At 39.5% G+C, this 20106-nt stretch overlaps 1 protein-coding gene across 6 annotated transcripts in view; it reads right to left on the bottom strand.

Annotated features, from left to right (window-relative positions):
* Positions 1–20106, bottom strand: part of LOC130167105 (teneurin-3) — a 327180-nt gene that overhangs the window by 122766 nt on the left and 184308 nt on the right. For all 6 annotated transcript variants that reach the window (XM_056373088.1, XM_056373089.1, XM_056373090.1 and 3 more), the window contains 2 exons: positions 3612–3785; positions 2426–2490 (listed from right to left, as the gene is read on the bottom strand). In XM_056373088.1, the coding sequence (XP_056229063.1) occupies positions 2426–2490; positions 3612–3785 (239 nt within the window). The remainder of the gene's footprint in view (positions 1–2425; positions 2491–3611; positions 3786–20106) is intronic.

The following is a 20106-nucleotide window of genomic DNA, read 5'->3' as shown; positions in this document are numbered from 1 at the left end:
CACACACACACACACACACACACACACACACACACACACACACACACACACACACACAAACACACACACACACACACACACACACACACACTTGGAGTAGCCTGTAGCAAGAGATCTCCAAGTCCAAGGACCATCTGAGCTCCAATCTTAATTGCTTCTGTTCATTGTGGGAATCAATGACCTTTAGAAAAAATACTACTCTTCCTCCCATCTGACTTTTTTCTATCTTCCCTTTCTTTTTCTCTCTTTCTCTCTGGGCTTTTAAAAAAAAAAAAAAAAAAAAGTCTCTTGCACAGACTCCAAAAAGGAGCAATCCGCCTTGACAGTTTTAAAGCCATGTAGGGGAGAAGAGGAAACCCTTAAAGGTGCAGAAATTGATTCTCATCTAATATGCATTTTGTTAAATTCAGCAAATATCTCCTCATGGTACTACACAGCCCTGGCTGGGAATCAAACAAAGTTGCTCAGACCGAGACACACAACAGTAGTATTTGAGCCAATCAGCAACAGGGGACATTCATGCTTGTGCAGGACGAGGGAAAGAAGAGAAGAGTGGTAAGTCTGGCACATGTTAATGAACAGTGCCAAATTAAGGATTGCCAGTGGAAGGAGAAGGAGCAGTCTACTCTTCCGTCGACTGCAGACGAGCGACGGGTGGAGAGACCAGCGGCGGAGGCAAGCGTGTGAAAGAAACGGTGGTGTAAACTCCACAACATAATCGCATTGTCAAGAAGGAGAGATGGCCGAGGAACAGCCAATGATCAGGCAAGAAAGAAGAGCCACGTTAACATCAGTGAGGCTGCCTGAGTCTGTGATGGAGAGACCCGTGGTGGAGAGACCCCCAAGAGTTGAAGGGCATGGAGACGGAGGCGGAGGTTGATCTGTTTCTGCTTGACAGAAATTAATTTTGCTAAGTTTGACAGAACCAAGAGGTAAGTATTGTTTGGTCCTGTTTGCTAATGTTTGTGATAGCAATCGTAACTGGTTATTTAGCAAGCAGAGGGCAGTGTCACATTCAATGGGAATTTAAAGGTTAATAGCAATTTGTTTTCTCTTTGGACTGAAGCCTGCACTTAGAAATATGTTGGGCTCATTCTGAAGTGTAAAGAGGTTTATGACTTGAGTGGCGCACTCTTCAAATGAGGGTTCACATGAGTGCACAAAAGTAATGTTTGCAACACAAAAATCAAATCAAAAATTAATGAATTGAAATTTGAAACTTGATGTGAGTCAAAGATTTCTCATTTCATGTAGTAGCACAACCCAGACTCAGTGTATTCAGTAGCTTAAAGGCACATTTTTCAGAGCTGCCAAAATTTGTAATTACACATGCGAAATATTAACATTGTAAAATGATGTAGACTTCTATTAACCCACAATATTGAGCCCAACATAATTATATTCCATTCTGCTGCCCCGGGCGTATCAAAATCACAGTGATCTAATTTATAAAACGTTGGTTAAAACGGAATTTTTGACATCAAATATGTGTTACAAATGTACCACTTAAATACGAAAGAGGTAACTAAGGTGATAAATGCAAGATGTTTTAAATTGTATTTTTAAGGGGGTGTTTTGAACATATTATATAACCTATTCCTGAAAAAGGAAAATGAATCTGGTAGAAATATTAAATATGTTACAGAGTCTCTGTAGAATAACATATTTCTGTTATAGCTCTGTTAGGTTTTTCTGAAGCGAAATAAACTTGACAATGAATAGTTTGAGTTGTAACTCTGAGAAGATTCCTGCTGTGCACAAAGCATTTCTACCATTTGATAAACGAGGTATTTGGCTGACTGATGAAGAGATTGATTAAGGTCCTACATTGATATTTTACCATTGTCACATTTTTAAAAAAATGTATTGTAGTGGTCAAGTGACCCTTTTTCTTGATCCTAACACAGTCACGGTGCAATTTGCCAACAACTTACCACTGAAACCATGTTTCCAATGTGGATTCCAGCTACAATTTACTGTAAAATCTGCCTGACATATTACCCTACGCTTCAACTGTAGCACATCCTGGAAACCAGCAGTGAGGGAGAGACAGAGGAAGGATAAAAGCCTAAAGAAAGGAAAACCCTGGCAGTCTGTTTTATCTGATGGGCTCACACCACAGAATAAAAACCAACGCATGCAGCAACAAGAGTACAAGGACAGCTGATACAGAGAAGCCAGAGAGGGAAGGAAACCGGACAAGATTGGAAGAGATGATGAGGGATTAACAACGGACAAATCAGGAGACGCACAAATAAAAGTCTCATTTGTCATCCGGCGCCTGGGCCAAACTAACCCTTCAGACTATTGTGTGAGTGTGTGTGTGTGTGTGTGTGTGTGTGTGTGTGTGTTAGAGAGAAAGCGAGAGAGGGATGGACAGAACACAAAAACACAGACACAGAAAAAAGTGTGTGTGTGGTCTCACCTATGCAGTAACAGAGGAGGACAGATAGCAGTACAGACAGTCCTACTGCACTGAGGGCTGTACACCTGTAAGAAAGAAAATAATGTTGTTGCTGTCACTTTCTTTTCAGTATTAGTTTTGTTTCCTTTCATAATCCAGAGAAACATGTTCTTGATTAATCATTGCAGCCTCACAATTGTATAACTTTTAATGTCTGATCAACTTCAGCTGCCAAGAGTCAATGAACTGTTAAATCAAATCTTCAGTATCTACTTTGACGTCACATAGTGATGTCATGAGAGCTGATACTTTAGTACCAGGTTGATGCCAAATTTCTGTGACGGTACTTGTTTTTCTACAGTACTGAAGGTACTGAAGGAAGCGTAGACGTCGTAGGTGCTGGAGATGATTCTTCCAGGACTGATGAGGACAGTGTGATAACCCTACAAGTGTCCTAGTCTGACATCAAACTCAGAGAAAAGAAGACAGGCACAGTGAACTATAATAACACATGGACAATGTGGGTGCAGCAACAGGTCTGCCGTGCCTTGTTGAAAAAAAACACAGCAGGACTGGTGTGTGAAGATATTTTGTATTTGAAGCAGGCCATCAGGGAAAAGTTATAGATAGCTGAAAACCGGTGTGAAAATGGTGACACAGAGGAAACACCTCAGACTTCTCTAAGCAGCTCAATGACAGACATCAGATCTGTACAGAGTTTCAGTTATTATCTTTATATTAACATGTCGTCAACATGTTCGTGTCCTGAAATGTTTCCGTTACTGTTTGTGAATTGTGACAGCTGATATCTGTTGGAGCAAGGCTCCACATACAATGTTCACAAAGGCTAATGTTAGATTGTTTAGGTTAACATGAGCTGGTTGCTCACGACATCAGCAGGCGACTGTCATCAACATTCAGTCTGTCAAAATATAACGTTGACTTTTTAAATGAGGTGAGTGCATGTGTGTGTGTATGTGTGTGTGTTTGTGTGCACTCACACATGCATGTGTTAAACTGTGTGCAGCAGTTTATGTTGTTTTCTGTTTTTGTTGTGGTATCGAATTTGGTGTTGTGATTGCAGGTATTTTAAGGGGGGGGGGGGGTTATGATCAGCGGACCGCCCACTGCGCCTGCTGACCCACAGCCGAGGACTTCAAACAGTGTACAACAGGACTTTGGTTCCTTCCCGCTCATCCCGTCTTACCTCCATGAGCAGTACTTTGAGGTCTTCTTGAACTTGAAGGCAGAGCGGGACAGGGTGTTCCTCGGCAACGGCCTGGTAGGTGGGGAGTACACTGAGCCTGTTGCCATAGTGTAGCCAGGAGTTGCCGTGGAGAAGAGAGGGGTGGTGCCTGTACCTGTCTTAAAAAGGAAGTGCCTGGGGGGTGAGAGAGGAGAAAAGAGAGAAATACATTGTGGTGCATTAGTATGACGTCAACTACAGTTCACAGCTATCACATACTGTTGCCCCCCTGTGGCAGCATCAGGTAACTGTACATTTTGATTCCTATCCTAAATCCACGGCTCCGTTCAGACCTGGATTCTTGAACCTCAGTCCACACCTGTTTGCTGCCACACGCTGCACTTCAAGGTGCCCGGGTGTCTGCAAGTAAACTAGATTCTATTCATTTTAAGGAAGAACTTATTTTTATGAGAAGTAAACTCGGAGGGGAGATGGGTTACCGACAAGAAATTTTAGAAAAGCACTAACCATCTCTCAGTGTAATTTATCCTACTAAACATTTGGTGAAATAATTTGGTTGAAGTTGAAAAAGTTCATAGTAAGAAGCCTCATCTCTCCAAGTGCTTCAAGTTTTATGGAACAACCCAACCAAGTGGCAATGGACTGTCTAAAAACTACATTTATATAAGTTCTTAGTTAAGTTATATAAGCTCTTTTTTTATTCCTGAGAAGGCCGTCTTTGGAAATGTCAACACCAAAGTGGGGAAAATCACTGGCACTTCCTCGTGTGCCTGCAGTAATTACCAAGGTCACAGTGTGTAATTAAAGACAGAACCCCGGCTAACAAGCATCTGTAATTACAATTAGACTGCTCTCTAACAAGGCTGTGTGATTAACAATTAGAAACTATTATAACAAGGGATCTTCAATTAATACCTGCCCCCAGGCTAAATGTGAAAAGAGCGAGGGAAGAAGACAGAGAGGAGAGAGCAAGAGTGAAATTGGAAGAGACTGAAGAATAACTGAAGTACGATGTGTGAAAGACACAGGTTTACTGTATTTTGTGTGTGATAAAGCATTGACACAAGCCTTTGGGAGATCATTTAACGACACTACTACTTGGTGTGATGATCAGCAGATAAAGGTCAGAGAAAACCCCTTAGTTTTTTAACTTTAATTAAAATGCTTCTCAGACCCCACAGCACCTCTGTTAATGCCATCTACCTAATGTCCAACGTGTAAATCAGTCGATGACAGTCAGAGTTAACAACTGGCAGAAGTTAGTGGTCCAGTCTACTTTATCTTAGTGGGTTTACCCACAGCAACTGGAAATCCTGACTGGAATCAATTGGTTGATTTCAGTGCTGTCTTCACCTGTGAACTGACAAGCTAGCCTGTTCTTTAATCTTATTTTATTTATCATATATCATTATTATCACCATGTTTTACCCCTTTTACGTTTCCTCCGAGACATTTCAACCAACTTATGTTGTACTTTTAACTGAGATGTCTTTTCAGTAGCAGGAGTTAGTTACCGTTCACGTGCTGAGTCAGTGTGGCGTCCCATCTCCAGTCAGTTTCTGTTACTGGTGGAGTTTATTGCTGCTCTGTCTGAACACAGTTAATGTTGCTGTTTTCTTCATCACAGAGTCGAACTACCTGCTGTACATTTAAACTTACACTAGTTCTGCTCCAGCACCCAGAGCTCTCTGCTCCTTTTAGCGACTTTCACTAACTCAGCAGTTGTTTACATGCTGTTCAGATGTGCTAGTTACTTTAGCTTAGCAGTTAGCGCTAGCTTCTCTCTCTCTCTCTCTCTCCTGCTCTCTCTTGCTCGGTGTGTCTCGGACCTTCAACACTGCACTCATTAAACGGAGCTGCAAAGTACTTGCATGGTCTGAGCCCGTCAGTGTAAACATCAACCTTCAGCGTGATAGGCTATTACTCGTGACGTGTAACCAATCAGATGGTGCTGTGGGCGGGACATTGCGACACCTTTGTTCAGTTTACTGTCAGATCTACTGACCGGTTTTCTACAAAACCAAATTGCTGAAGTGCAAGCCCTGCCTCAAAACTATGTTGTTACGTATCTTTGGGCATTTTTAAGTGATAATGCAGGAATTCTGAAGCTTTCTTGGTGGATATACGGCGTACACCTCTGCATCATGTATCACCTGGCATTAACATTCAGCAGAGTAAAACCATACAACAACCTATAACTGTCCATGTACACTGCAAACGCAGGCAAGAGGTTCTATGGGTGGATTTCATTTTAGTGCACCACACCACAGGGATGCACTGTGACCACACTCTAAAGAAGTGTAAATGCCTAAGCTTCTACAGTCATCCTGCAGTGAGACGTACTGCAGGAAAAACCACATCTTACTAATGCCCCTGCTGCTCTGTTTGGCTTTTAGCAAAAGAACATTTAAATGAAAGTGTTTTTCTATTCATTACTGCTCATGGAGACGCAAATGTTGTGGAGAGGGCACAACATGTTTCTAATCAGTAGAGCACCATAATTCTCCTACCAACCAGATGCATAGTTGTTGCAGTTCCTGCCTTATATGACTTATAAGTTACTTTAATGGAGGAATTTTTTTCCTTTCTCTACATGTGGTGTCGTTGTCTGCTGCTGTTTTATTTTGTTTTTATGACTCAGGTTTTTTGGTGGAGTAGAGGCATGTGATGGTGGGTGGCAGTGGTAACTCCACTGTGGCTACACTGACACTTTTGCATATTACCCAAAGGTGTTTCTAATATTTTATCAACCTCATTTACATATATTAAAGTAAAATGATCACCTTTGTGACAGGGCCAACAAAACTGAAATATATAGGCTAAGTTTTGTATTTATATTTCAATCTCTTTTTGTTTATGTGTAAGCCAGAAAATAATGGAAACCGTAGATCCTAAAAAATGCAATCATGTTTATGTTTTTCCATAGTTAGTCCCTACAAAGGTCAACTTTCAGATATTTGGTCCAGGAACATCCCAAAACTTGGAGGAGATTCGTTGTTCCAACATAGAGGTATGCATTTCTTACCGAAATATGTTATAGTTGTCAATAATCTGCATTTTTTTTTATCTAGATGAAAATTGGGTATATCATTTAGTAAATAGAAACAAGGGTTTAAATCAAAATTTTCAATCAATTTTCAAGACTGATGTAGTGAAGGAGTGAATTGAATTCCAGAAGGTTTTTAACAGATCACTTTAACAGATTTAATGACTTATCTTTAGAAATCTTATGCATCTTTAGTGTAGTGAGGGAGAATTTATGAATAAACTTAAAAGTAGCTTCCTTGATTTTATTACTTGAAAATGAAAAGTGTATTCTTTTCAAATGTTTAACCAGGTATTTTCATTTATAACCATTCCTAGATTTTTTCTTTTTTTTTCAAATCTTTAATAGAGGTTGGAAAGATGAATGAGTGAATCCTTAAATTTTTACCTTTGATTGCATTTGAGGATATTAATATATTTTCTACTTCGGATCATCCAAACCTTGATTTAACCTTTAGTAGTGAATTGAAAAGTAGAATGTTAGGGCTGCTGTATTGGATTGCATTAATTTACAATCGGTAACATGCGTTTCCATCCAAATGCAGCCACAAATTTTTTAGAGCAGAATTTCAGAATTGATTCAAAATGCTGCTGCTCAGCCTATGATCACCTCACACCTTTACTTGCCTCTTTACATCGGCTCTCTTTTAGATTTAGAATTGATTCAAGATTTCACTGCTCACCTTTAAGGCATTAAATGAACTTTCATCGTAAATACCTCTGTGATTTACGGACATGGTATGTGCCCTCTAGACCACCGACTACTGAGGTCCGCTGATGGAGCCCTGCTGGTAACTCCCTGGTCACAGCTTGTGGCTCAGGGTGCTATTAGAGCCCCCACCTCAGTGGAGCTCTGTGCCTGTTGAACTCAGTCCTCAGCTTCTTTCAAATCCCTTCTTAAAACATTTCTTTTCGTGAAAGAATTTGCAATTGTTTGACATTGGTTGTTATTTATATTGATTATTCCTATTTATTTGATCTTATTCATTTTATTCTTATTTTTTACTTCTTTTATTCTTGTTTTTTCATTGTTTACCCTTTTCTGTTTTTTTATTTCTTTTCTAACACACTTTGTAACTTTGTCAAGAGAAGTGTAATATAAATAAAGTAAAGTCAGTGGTGGATTGAGCTTTAAATAGAAATATTTTACCTTACAGAATAATTGTTTTTATTACCCTAAAACAGTTTTCATCTAGAACCCCAAACATAAGTGGCCTTAATCAATCTTTATTATTGATCCAAAAATAGAAAAACACATGTAGCTTGTTAAGTTGTTTTTTTTTTGTTAGCAATAATTTTGTAGAATATCTTCAATTGAAGGATTCTCCAATAGAAATCAGTTATTTTTTTGTAAATTGTTCTGAAATAATTGCTTTCCAAGGTATTAAAATATTGAATCTGTCTTCCAAATTATTTTCTTTATCTTTGCTTTGAATAAATAAACATTTATCCTTATAGTAGGTGCACTACACACTATACAAAACTTTTTTAGTTTCTGTTTCCAGCTAAAAGCAACTGATTGACAACAAGTGACTGAAATGAAATATATCAAATTACATTACCTGTCCAGGAGCAAAATTGACAGTATGAAAGGAAATCACCTGTGCTATCTAGTAGTAGTGGCCTAACTACTCTGGTACCCATCACTTCAACAACTAGGGTTAGGCTCATCTCTTGCAACTTGTATCACATTTTATGTCTTTACATCACAATGATTTTCATCAGACTCCTCCACCAACCTGAACAACCATCAACCCTCTGATACCCCCCATAGGAGTGTCTCCTGAAATAGCGCCCCCACAGATGCAGGCCTACCGGGCCTTGGTTGTCATAGTTGCAACACGCTGACTATATTGAGAGTGGCGTACGTACCTTTGTCGCCATGGTTACTATTATAACGGTCATGACTTGCTTAGGTTTAGGAAAAGATCATGGTCTGGGTTAAAATAAGTACTTTTTCAAGATTAGATGATCTTTGTTGTCATGGTTACAATAATAATTGTAAACATAAACAGCTACTTTCACATGGGAATCGAACACCTCTCTTTGTCTCTCTTTATACTACGTCACCGCACTTCTCCCTTTGCTGCTGTCATCATTACTACGACCACTAGATGTCGCCTAGCAACAAAACCAATGGGTCATAAGAACTTGCTGCACAGACGAACTATGGACTCATTTTGTACAAGAGGACAGTCTCTTTTCATCACATATTTCTCTCATTCACTGTATATATGACTTGTAAGTGCATCTCCTCTGACAACCTGCAACACCAGCTAAAAGCTCAACTTTGCACCTGCTGCACAAAGTGAACGTTTGTTGAAATGAAAAACGACGTCTTGTGCTTGGAAGTGTGCTGTCTTTTGTGTGTGTGCATGCATGGGTAAATTTGCCACTTCATTATTTACCATCATATTCAACTGCCTCACGCCTCTATGGAGTCTGAGTGTTAAATAGTCACATTTTTATTATGTTCTCATTTTGAGCTAGAGAGAATAAAACACAAAAGCCAGGCATTGTCCAGAGATTCCACACATACACACACACACACACACACACACACACACACACACACACACATGCACACTATTCACCGCTGTGTATTTTCAGTATATATTGAAAATGAAAACTTGAGAGAAAGAGAAAAATCAATGTAACACAAGACTCAGACAAGAGCTGTCACTGATTTCTACCTAATTAAAAACAGGGTAATGTTAATGCAATCTGACAATGACTGTGGTCTCCCCTGAGAGACTAGAATGCTTTTCTTTTTCTATTTTTGCCACAATCCACACTTTAATATCAATTAATTATGAAGATGTAATTGGGCTGTGAACACTCTGAATCACCATGGAAAATATTGTTACTAATAACATCAAGAAGATACCAGAAAATCAAGTTGCAAATATAATTCAAACAATCCTGAGAAAATTACAAACACAAGGGTTTATGGGTAGTCAGACATGATGTTGACATCTGATAAGTTTGCAATTTGTCATGCTTGGAAAGCTGGGCATGTTGAAATGAATTCTGTGTATTTCTTCTGGTGTTATTTACCACACTGTAAAGGTTTGGTAAATAAAAGTTTGTAGTTTTAATTTTACAGTACTCAAAGACCACAGTGCTTCACACAGGGTGACATTTTCAAGACAAGCAGATCATAAAAACAATTTACGATCGAGAAACTGACAATGACATCATTTCTGTCACTGTACTCAAATATTTTTGCAGTCATCCTAATCTGACATCAGGCACGTGCTCACGTCTTCTTCACGTCTTCTTTGGTTGATAGAACGACGTTTTCTATAATAGTGTCATGATCCTTATATTTCTGAGGTTGGACACTTTCTTTGGACTTTGACTGGACTGTTTGGATTTTTGTTTAGTTCCTGTTTTACTTTGAAATAATTTACCTCGTGTGTCTCATGTTTGTTTTTACTTCCTATGTTTGTCGCGTTTCCTTCCTCAGTGATTGGCTGCCCCGCCCTAATGTGTTTCACCTGTGTTCTATTACCCACGCCTCCTTTGTGTATTAAAATGTGTTTTTGTTCGTCTGTCTGCTTCAGATGAGGTTTCCTCTGCGTCTCTTTGTGCTTCTGCTCAGTTTTTCGAGTTCATTGTGTTTTTTGTTTGCTTTTTTTGCCACACCTGACTAGACTTCTTTCTGCATTTTAATCAGAATATTATCTTTATTCTTTGTTAATAAATCTTTATTCGCCACCTACTGGTTTCATCATCTGCATTTGGGTCTAGAAGTAAACTTTAACACATGGTAGCTTTTCTTATGTGAGGAAGGTCCAGTTTGCTCATTGCTCTTTTTTTTTTTTTTACCAATGATATGCTACTTGTTTTGATAAAAGCTAGTTTAGCTATGTTTCCTGATGATTACACAGTGTATATCGCATCAAACAGTGTGGATAAGTTGAATGTTCTCTTTCAAATTGACTGATTTTGGATTAAATCTATCTTTGAATGTGGCCATTTTCCAAGGCCTTTGCCCAGAATGTATTTCCATTTGATTTCAAAGTTGATGTTTGGTTGGAAAAGTGAAAAACACATAGCAAATCTGCTTAATAATGTTCAGTGTTCTTAAAATGTTCACTGTAATTTTCTTTTCTTTTGAGTCAAATGAAGGTGAGTCAGGTTTTACAGTGTAGTTCACCAATGAAATACAAACAACTTCATCATGCTAAGATTACAGGGCAATAACCGGCTTTGTTTTACCAAAATCTGTCACCAAAGGGACTTACAGTTTACCGGTACTCTTATATGTTTATAAATCACAGGAGCTCTGCTTGTAATTAGCAGTGTCATCTTAAACACATCAAATGCAAAAATGCAACATACTTTTCCCAAAATGGTTTAAAGATACATTTCAAGGATAAAGCATTCAATCTGTCTATTTACCTTGCATAAAACTAGAAACCTTTTAAGGCAGTAAATCAACAACCAGTAGCTTTAATCAAAGGATATTAGTGCTGGTATTTCCATCACCCCCCTGTTAATTATAGTCATATCAATCCAACCATAGTTGGCAGGTGAATATGAGCTGGAGACAGTTGTTTTCTGTGACATTTGAGACGTGCAGTTTTCATGACGCTGCAGCACTGGAACATACACCGGGACAGGGCCTCCCCACAGGCACAGACACACAGCAGGGATGCAGATAACGCACTAACGAGTCTATATGTGTTTTTATGAGTGTTTAAGTGCAAGTCAATTACAGCAGATACACGGAGTGAGGATAATCAAGTGTTAAATGACTGCAACCACAGTCTACTTGGCTGAGAGTAGCATGTTGTCAACCATAACTAATACGGAAGTCCGCTAATAATAAGAGCCCTTCACATGTACCATTCTACAACCTGCATTTACATTACATTAACACTACTTACACTGGGCCTTTCAAGTGTTGTAGACAATAGGAGTGACAGAAGGGGGCTAACGTTGGTGCTGCTGCTGCTGCTGTGTGTGTGTGTGTGTGTGTGTGTGTGTGTGTGTGTGTGTGTGTGTTGAAGTGTGACATAAAGTAACAAAAGGGAAGTCAGGTTGGAGATCCTCAGGAAGAAAGTGACTGTGACTAATGTGTGGATAGTAGATGCTGTATATACTGTAGCTGGCATGTCTAACACTGTGACAATAGCCAATCAACAACAGCTTTCTCCACACATTCCCGCCTACCAATGATCCACACACAGCCGCTGCCTGCTACAGTATAAAAGGATCATTTCAATTTATATTTCACCCTTTTACTTGCTTTTCTCTGCATGTCAAAAAACAAACAGACCTATTAAAAGAACTGCTTTGGACAGGCAACTGAGTTAGCAGTGTGTTTTGTGTTGTTGCATTTAGACACAACTTGTTCAGGATAATATGTGGTGGGAGGCAGGGCAGCAGGTAAGTTGGAGCACCCTTCATGTTTCACACATGGTTTGGTAAAGTTAATTTTTAGATAAGAAAGTCAGGGTTTTTTTTTTTTGTTTTTTTGTTTTCAGAGGTAAAGAACCTTCGTTTGTGTTTAGATGAGTTGAAAATAATTTCACTTCAAATTCTTCGGTTTTCATGTTATCGTCTCTGTTTTCCCCTTGTTTCACACGGGGCATGATCATTTATATTTCTGCAATGTTGTTTATGGTGGAGTATCAATATGTGAAAAGTTAATTCTGAGATATTTTTTTGGACAATTTTTTAAATTTAATTTATTTATTTAATGTAAAAAAAAAACAAAAAACTGTAAAATATGCAGCTAGCATCTGGAGCTACTCCCCAAATTCAAAAATCCCTTTTAGACTCAGTGACATTACTCCAGTAAATAAGTAGCCTGATCTCTTGTGGTTTTCTTCAAATAAATTTGAAAATATACTTTTCTGTATTAAACCAGACCATGATCTTCCCCAAACCTTAACCAAGAGCTGTTAGCATATAAACCATACAAACCATATTTTAACTTGAACCTTTGTTGTATAGAAATATAATTTCTAGGAGGCAGGAGTGCATGTAAACTGTCTTTCATAGAGGTGCATGTCTCAGTTAGAAGTTCATAATATATTAAAAATATCTTTTTTAATTTCATGTTAGATGTACCAGAATGTAAAGAAGTGCTGTCTAAATTACCGCAATTTTATGTTATGTTTGGTTGTGAATGTAAATGTAAATACACACGGATTCGGTGGTGTTCACATGTATAGACGTGGTCACTGAGTGTGTTTGTTTCAAAGCAATGAAAAGTGAGCAACAGTTTAGTCCATGTTGACCTCTGTTGTGCTGTGTGAAGCAAACGATGTGGTAGCAACAATGAACAGACAATCGATGAATCAATTAATTACAATTTAAAATTTGTACAAGATTTTTGTTGTTGTTGTTGTTGTTGTTGTTGTAGTAAGAATAAAACCTTTTTACAGAACAATTAGTACAGACAGGTCGAACGCACAATCATCAAACTAGCCAGGTCATCCTGGCTCATCACGAACTTCCAAAGCCAAAATCAAATCAACTTAAAAACTCAGTGGTTTACATTCACAGAGCCTCCAGCAAATGGAGCTCACTACCAACACATATAAAACAAGTCAGAAGCAAATACTTGTTTAAAAAAATGACTCAAACAGAAACTGATGGAAGAGACCACACTACAGGAATGATACCACCTGCCAGGATGTGTGTCTGTTTTAGTCCTCAGCATTAGATTACTGTTTAATCTCTGTACATGTATTGTTTAATTTATATGATATGTTGAGTATTTTGATTTTTAATTATGTAATTTTGTTTAGACTGACAGGGTGTCGTACAATGCTTCATTGTTTGTTTGTTGTATGTTTATATACTGTTTGTGTATGAATGATTTTATGCTGACCCCGAGAAGATTAGCAACCGCTGTAGTGGAAGTTAATGGGGATCCCAATAAAGAATAAAGAATAACACCAGTAACGTTAAGTTTTGAGAACAAGTATTTCTTTGAGATGAAAAATGTATGTCATATACTGTTTTCACAGTATATGTGTGTGTGTGTGTGTGTGTGTGTGTGTGTGTGTGCACGTGTGTGATTGACATCAACATCTGCTCAATCCAGTGACCAGTTGTGTTGGGTGTCTTGTAACGTAACAGGTGACAGGCACCGACATGAATCTGTGTGTATGTGTGTGTGTGTGTGTGTGTGTGTGTGTGTGTGTGTGTGTGTGTGTGTGCACGTGTGTGATTGACATCAACATCTGCTCAATCCAGTGACCAGTTGTGTTGGGTGTCTTGTAACGTAACAGGTGACAGGCACCGACATGAATCTGTGTGTATGTGTGTGTGTGTGTGTGTGTGTGTGTGTGTGTGTCTGAGCATACAACATTTGTCTTTAAGAGAGTGTGTGTAGAGATTATCACCTCTAAATGAGGACATTCACACTCTCCTGTCACGTCTCACCCCATTTCTCCAAGCAGCCTAATAAATGGCGATAAAGGCTGTTTCCTGGTCCGTCCTCGTCCTGGGAGGGACTGTGGACGCAGAAACCATGAACTGGCCTTAACACACCTCTTCACTTCTCTCTGAGTTTTAAGGTCTGTCACTGTCAGTATCAGTTGTAGCTACAAAATTGAACATAAATCTGTGTCAGTGTTCACCCCAAATTATCCCAAAAAAAGACATTTGTTTCATATTGTCTTCTAAAGCACTGTCTTCTGTCAATTTTGAAAGTGTATAATTAGCATAACAAAAGTCTAGGCTGTACAAGAGCTCAATCCCTCAATTTCCCCAGAAAAATGTGTCAAACACATCTTTCTTACTTATTGTCTCATTTTGAATAAATTTTTTTTTCAAAATATCTGTGTTTTTCTCTTCTCTCAGTAGAAACACTCATTCAAGAGTTTCTCAATAGATGCTGGTCAGTGGGATTGTGGGAAACGTGGAGCACAGTGGGGAATATTGTATCCGTGCGGTGGCAATAAACTGGAAGCAAGAAATGCACTGTCTGTTCGTCACTACATATTTGATACAATGTGTCATAGAATATTGCAGGGGTTTCCGACCTTTTCCAACTCATGGCCCGCGTCAGACCCAATAACAATACAGAGGCCACGTAATGCATTCACAGATCCCTCTTTATTGTAATGACAATGATCGGACATTCAGGGCTGCACTGAAAGCAGGGGATGCTAATTTTTTCTTCATTGTTTGACGGAGGAGAGATCACTTGTTGATTTACCATCTGTCCCGGACTCTTTCCTTTTAATTCTTCCTGTTGCTAATCACCTTTCTATTTTGATTCTCCTGTTACTGCCATGGATGTGATCTTTTCCTATCATTGGTTTATCTCAGTGAAAGGCTTTAAAAAGGGGGAAAAAAACAATGAGAGGAGCTTTTCATTCTTTTTTTTTTTATGTTTTTAAAGATCATTTCATTTTAAAACATTTAAAAAGATAACTTACATTGATGTTTTTATTTTTTATAATTACATCTTTCACCAAAATTGTACAGTTTTGCAAATGATTTGTTGGCCCATTTACAATACCTTCACGGCCTGCAGCCCACAGGTCGGGAGACACTGGAATATTGTATATCATATACAAAATATTTACTTTTTGGTACAGACACTTCAAAATGCACAGATATTATATAGTGATGCAGTAAGCTACATATATATAATCCTTTATCTGTTCTGACTAATTGTGGAAATACTGTGGGACATTTTAAGTATTCGTTCTGTGCCCGTTGAAAATGTGCCTGTTGGTAGGGGCTGATTGTTTGGCATGTGTTAATCCAGCTTGCAGCTTTCTTGAGAGCATTATCCAAACAACACACCAGCCAAATTTAAAGTTGATCGGATGAGCAGTAGTCAAGAAAATCAAAATACATCCCCGCTGCATCAAAACGCTTTTGACAATGTGCCTGCAGCACCCCTTCTAACTGTGGTTGCTCACAACAGGACACAGGCACACAGAGCTGCCATTAGTTACCATAGTGATCTATTTGACTAGTGTGAGCTACCATTCTCAGGCCAAAAAGCCAGGTTTAAACCTGTGTAACTCATTAATCTCAGCATTAATCAGCCCTTCCCATACAGAAATGTAATACATGACATATATGTCCCTATATCAAAAGTGATGTTGCCATATATGTCACCTATAAGGGGATATATTATTATCACATATTTAGATCCTCTGGATATATGAAGATATACATTTATATCATATATGAAATACCTACACTAAAAATTACATACAATATATCAAATATATCTATATGATGAATTTTTATATGGTATAACATGTTGAGACCATATATGGTAATGAATTATATTTGATTTATACACACAGTTTATCAAAACTATAAACACATACAAGTTATATGTACCTTTCATTGATTTTAAACATGTCTATCTTCACATTCTAGGAAAGTGGTCTCAGACTTTTTGGATCCTACTGTTTATAATATATACATATACTGACAGGGTTTGCATAACATACTGTATGTCTTCAATATAAGCATACATACATAAGCATTATGGACTAGACATATACTGTATGTCATGAAATTTTTCCAATTTCTGAATTTTTACATGTGCTTTTATTTTATATATATATATATATATATATATATATATATACTGTATGTCATGCATGGAAATTCAATATATGTGCATATTACACTTATGGGATTTTGCAGTGTGACGGTCATTCTGATGTCATGTGTTTACGTTGAACCATATATGGAGCACTGCTCCCTGTGAGCTCACAGCTACATGGTCCTCTAGCGAAGTAACTGACGAGACTGACAGCAATAAAGAACAAAGGAAAACAAATGTCTATTACCCAGGGTAGTGTCAGATTAAATTATAGCACGGAGCCATTTATCACTCAACATCACATAGGCTAAGGAGCTGGTATGGAGCATACCTTCACCTCAGACATTAAACATTAAATGCACAACCACTCAACAGAAGAAGAAGAGCAGCCGCCATAAAGAGATCAGGGAGACAACAGAGGAGAGAGCGAGGCAGCAGAGAACGCAGAGGAAACAGTATGTAGGGTAAAGGTATGTGACAGCTGGTTAATGTTTTGTCTGCAAAGTTTAACTTTAGAGTCTATATGATACCATGACCATTTGACACACACACACATACACCTAACACAAAAACACACACACACAAAGCACTCAGAGCATCATCTTTCAAAATTCATTCCACCCCCCACTGAGTGTGGTATGTATGACGGTATGTGGAAGAAATAGTAAATCTCTCCCTCTCCTCTTTCTCTCTCTCTCTCTCTCTCTCTCTCTCTCACACACACACACACACACTCACTCACTCACTCAAACAGACTTGTAGATAAAACAAGTTGTGGACAGGGTGAGAAAGAAACTATCAGCTCTCGGGTGGAGCTGAAAAATAAATGCTGTGTGACCTGGAGGCACTCCCTGCATGGCAAATCAAACACATACATCCTCTGCTGGACGCTGTAGTCAGCACTCCTTCTCTGTCCTGCAGACACACAAATCCAACATCCACAAAGCTGAAGTACTACATTGGGTGGTTGGTCTGTCCCTCCCTTTCTTTCGTTCTTTCTTTCTTTCTTTCTTTCTTTCTTTAATAATGTGTAAATATCACTAAATTGTGCAGCATAATAATTCGTACCATTAGGCTGCAATCAGGGCTGCACGGTGGTGCAGTGGTTAGCGATGTTGCCTCACAGCAAGAAGGTTCTGGGTTCGAGTCCCGGCTTGGACGCGGGATCTTTCTGTGTGGATTTTGCATGTTCTCCCCGTGCCAGTGTGGGTTCTCTCCGGGTTCTCCGGCTTCCTCCCACAGTCCAAAGACATGCAAAATGGGGACTAGGCTGATTGGATAATTTAAATTGACCATAGGTGTGGCTGTGAGTGTGAATGGTTGTCTGTCTCTATGTTGTTTGCCCTGTGATGGACTGGCGACCTGTCCAGGGTGTACCCCGCCTCTCGCCCGAAAAGATGCTGGGATAGGCTCCAGCCCCCCCGCGACCCTACTAGAGGATAAGCTGGATGGAAGCTGCAATCAGTAAGCTTCTGTGGTTCAATTCAGACCTGCCATTAACATGCGTCTCCACATGCATCTCCAGTGACCACTGCGAATGAATATGTATGTGTTGTTGTTTTTAGCCAGTCTGACTGTGATGGAGGGGTCCATTGTCAATGTGTTTGTGTGTGTGTGTGAGAGAGAGAGAGATAGAGGGACAAAGAGGGCCTCAGCGAATCAATGCGCTGCACACAGCTCTACATGAAATAAAGTTTTATTCATTTGAAATAGTGAAATATTTTCTGTTCATTAGGAAACTGTTGGCACTGACTGTGACAGAGGACGTCAGGACGCTAAAAGCATGTGGCCTCATGTGGTCCAGACCACCTCTGAATGTGGTCTGAGTGATCAGATCTCAAATGAGTCCTCGATGCATCTTGGGTGCGTTCAGACCTGAACTTAGAGTTGAGCATTGGTGATCGGATCACCTGAGACGGATGTTGATGCCAGGTCTGAACAGGTCTGAACAGGTCTGAACAGGGCCAGATTGAGACTGCATTAGTAGTATCAGCAAGAAGCAATTATTTATGTTGCGTGAAAACATCCTTTTGTTCTGCTGGCAGCACAGGAGGACATGTTTTTAAGTTATTATAAGGTGGACGAGGGGAGAGGATTCAGAGTGGATGGATGGGTCAACAGGTTATGTAGCTTTGTTTTTTATCCATGATGATGATTGTTACCATGGCAACAAAGGTCCCCTAACCTTTACAAAATAGCCAAACCAAACCAAAATCACTATGTTTCCCTAACCTAAACCCATTTGCTATTTCAACTCAAACCATTATCTTTCCCAAACCCTAAACAACCAAACCAATCCAAACCAGACCAGACCAATCCAATCCAAACCAGACCAGACCAATCCAATCCAAACCAGACCAGACCAATCCAATCCAAACCAGACCATTACCATATGGTGTAAGATCAGAAGACAGTTTTGTTTTTGAAACCGCAGCATCATTCTGTCAGTTATAGTGTGGGATCAGAAACATGGTTTTAGACAGTGTGGACCAACAATGTGTTTTGTTGTTTAACTTGGAGAACTTGTTGTTGCAGTTTTTATTCTACTTTCTGACCACGTTGGCCCAGTGACCCCTAATGTTACAGAGAGATGCGGAGGATTGCTTACCCTCATGTGTTGTTAAGGCCTGTATGTTTCCTGAAATAAAGTCCAACTATCAGGGGTGAATTGGTTACTACCTTAGTTACCCAATTAACCTCCACTTAGTGTCACTCCACAGTTCTCGCCCTGTCCTCGCAATAAAAGACATACTCAACCTATAACATATACAAATATATATATCTGTGAAGATTCTCATCCAGGGCGTGGTTATCCAAGAAAAGTTGAATCGTGGCCAACTGTACTTGAAGATGTTTCACCTTTCATCGCAGAGGCGTCTTCAGTTCTGACTGACTGGAGGGGAGCTCCATTTAACCTCTGCGGGTCCTTATCAAGGCCATTGATGTCACTTGGTTGGTAAATGTACGTTTCCTGTTCAGAGCGACTGCACAAAAAGGCAGCGCTCTCTGAGAAAAGACGCTGGATACAGCGTTTTTTCTCCAGGCGGCCGCAGCATACGCCCCCTCCCCCCCTCCGCCCCCACCGCATTGGGAACAATTGAAAAAAGACGTTGGGATTCAGAAGAAAATGCTAAACCGTGAACAGGCACTACACTACGACTGGTCCTACTGATAGGGAGAAATCTTTGCTTTTTCTCTGTCTGTCTTTTAAATTTCTCAACAACCGGTGATCCAAACACCTTCAAACGTGCCAGGTGTACTGCTGAGGATCTGAGGAAGTGCAGCGTTAACTGTGGTTTTTTGGATGAGCTGTTTCTCAAGATCCTTACCCTAACATACCCTAACCTTAATCCCCAAATCCAAGTCTGCACCCACAAAAAGGAGTTTCTAGCCATGCAGAACTCAATTAAAGTCCCCGCTGGGATATAAGAACAAGGGGCACACCCACACACACACACACACACACACACACACAGTTACAAAGACAATAAATCTGTCACTCTCCTTTTCTCTGGGTGAGAGACATTAATGAGAGCAGGACAAAAAAAGAGAGGGTGAGGAGGGAGTGAATGAGGGAGTGTGATGAACAGAGGGTCATGGCTGAAGTTGCACCCATAAATTGTGTATATGTGTGTGTGTGTGTGTGTGTGTGGGCAGTGGAGGGACAATAGGCCTTTACACAGTCGCCAGCATGATGTTACACTCTGCTGGAGAGAACAGATTATCAGAGAATATCAGAGTATCAGAGTGAATATCAGAGAACTGTGTTTAGGGCTCAAAGAAAGAACTACAAATCATCCAGTGAATAGGGATTCAAAGTTCAAATTATACAATAAAACCCATGTCACAGCCAAAAAGAAAGACAGGCTGACCTCGGGGTACTTGGTAGTGCTTTGAAAGGACAAC

This window comes from Seriola aureovittata, chromosome 3, assembly GCF_021018895.1.
Source record: "Seriola aureovittata isolate HTS-2021-v1 ecotype China chromosome 3, ASM2101889v1, whole genome shotgun sequence".
Lineage (NCBI taxonomy): Eukaryota > Metazoa > Chordata > Actinopteri > Carangiformes > Carangidae > Seriola > Seriola aureovittata.
This window is presented reverse-complemented; position numbering and strand designations above follow the sequence as displayed.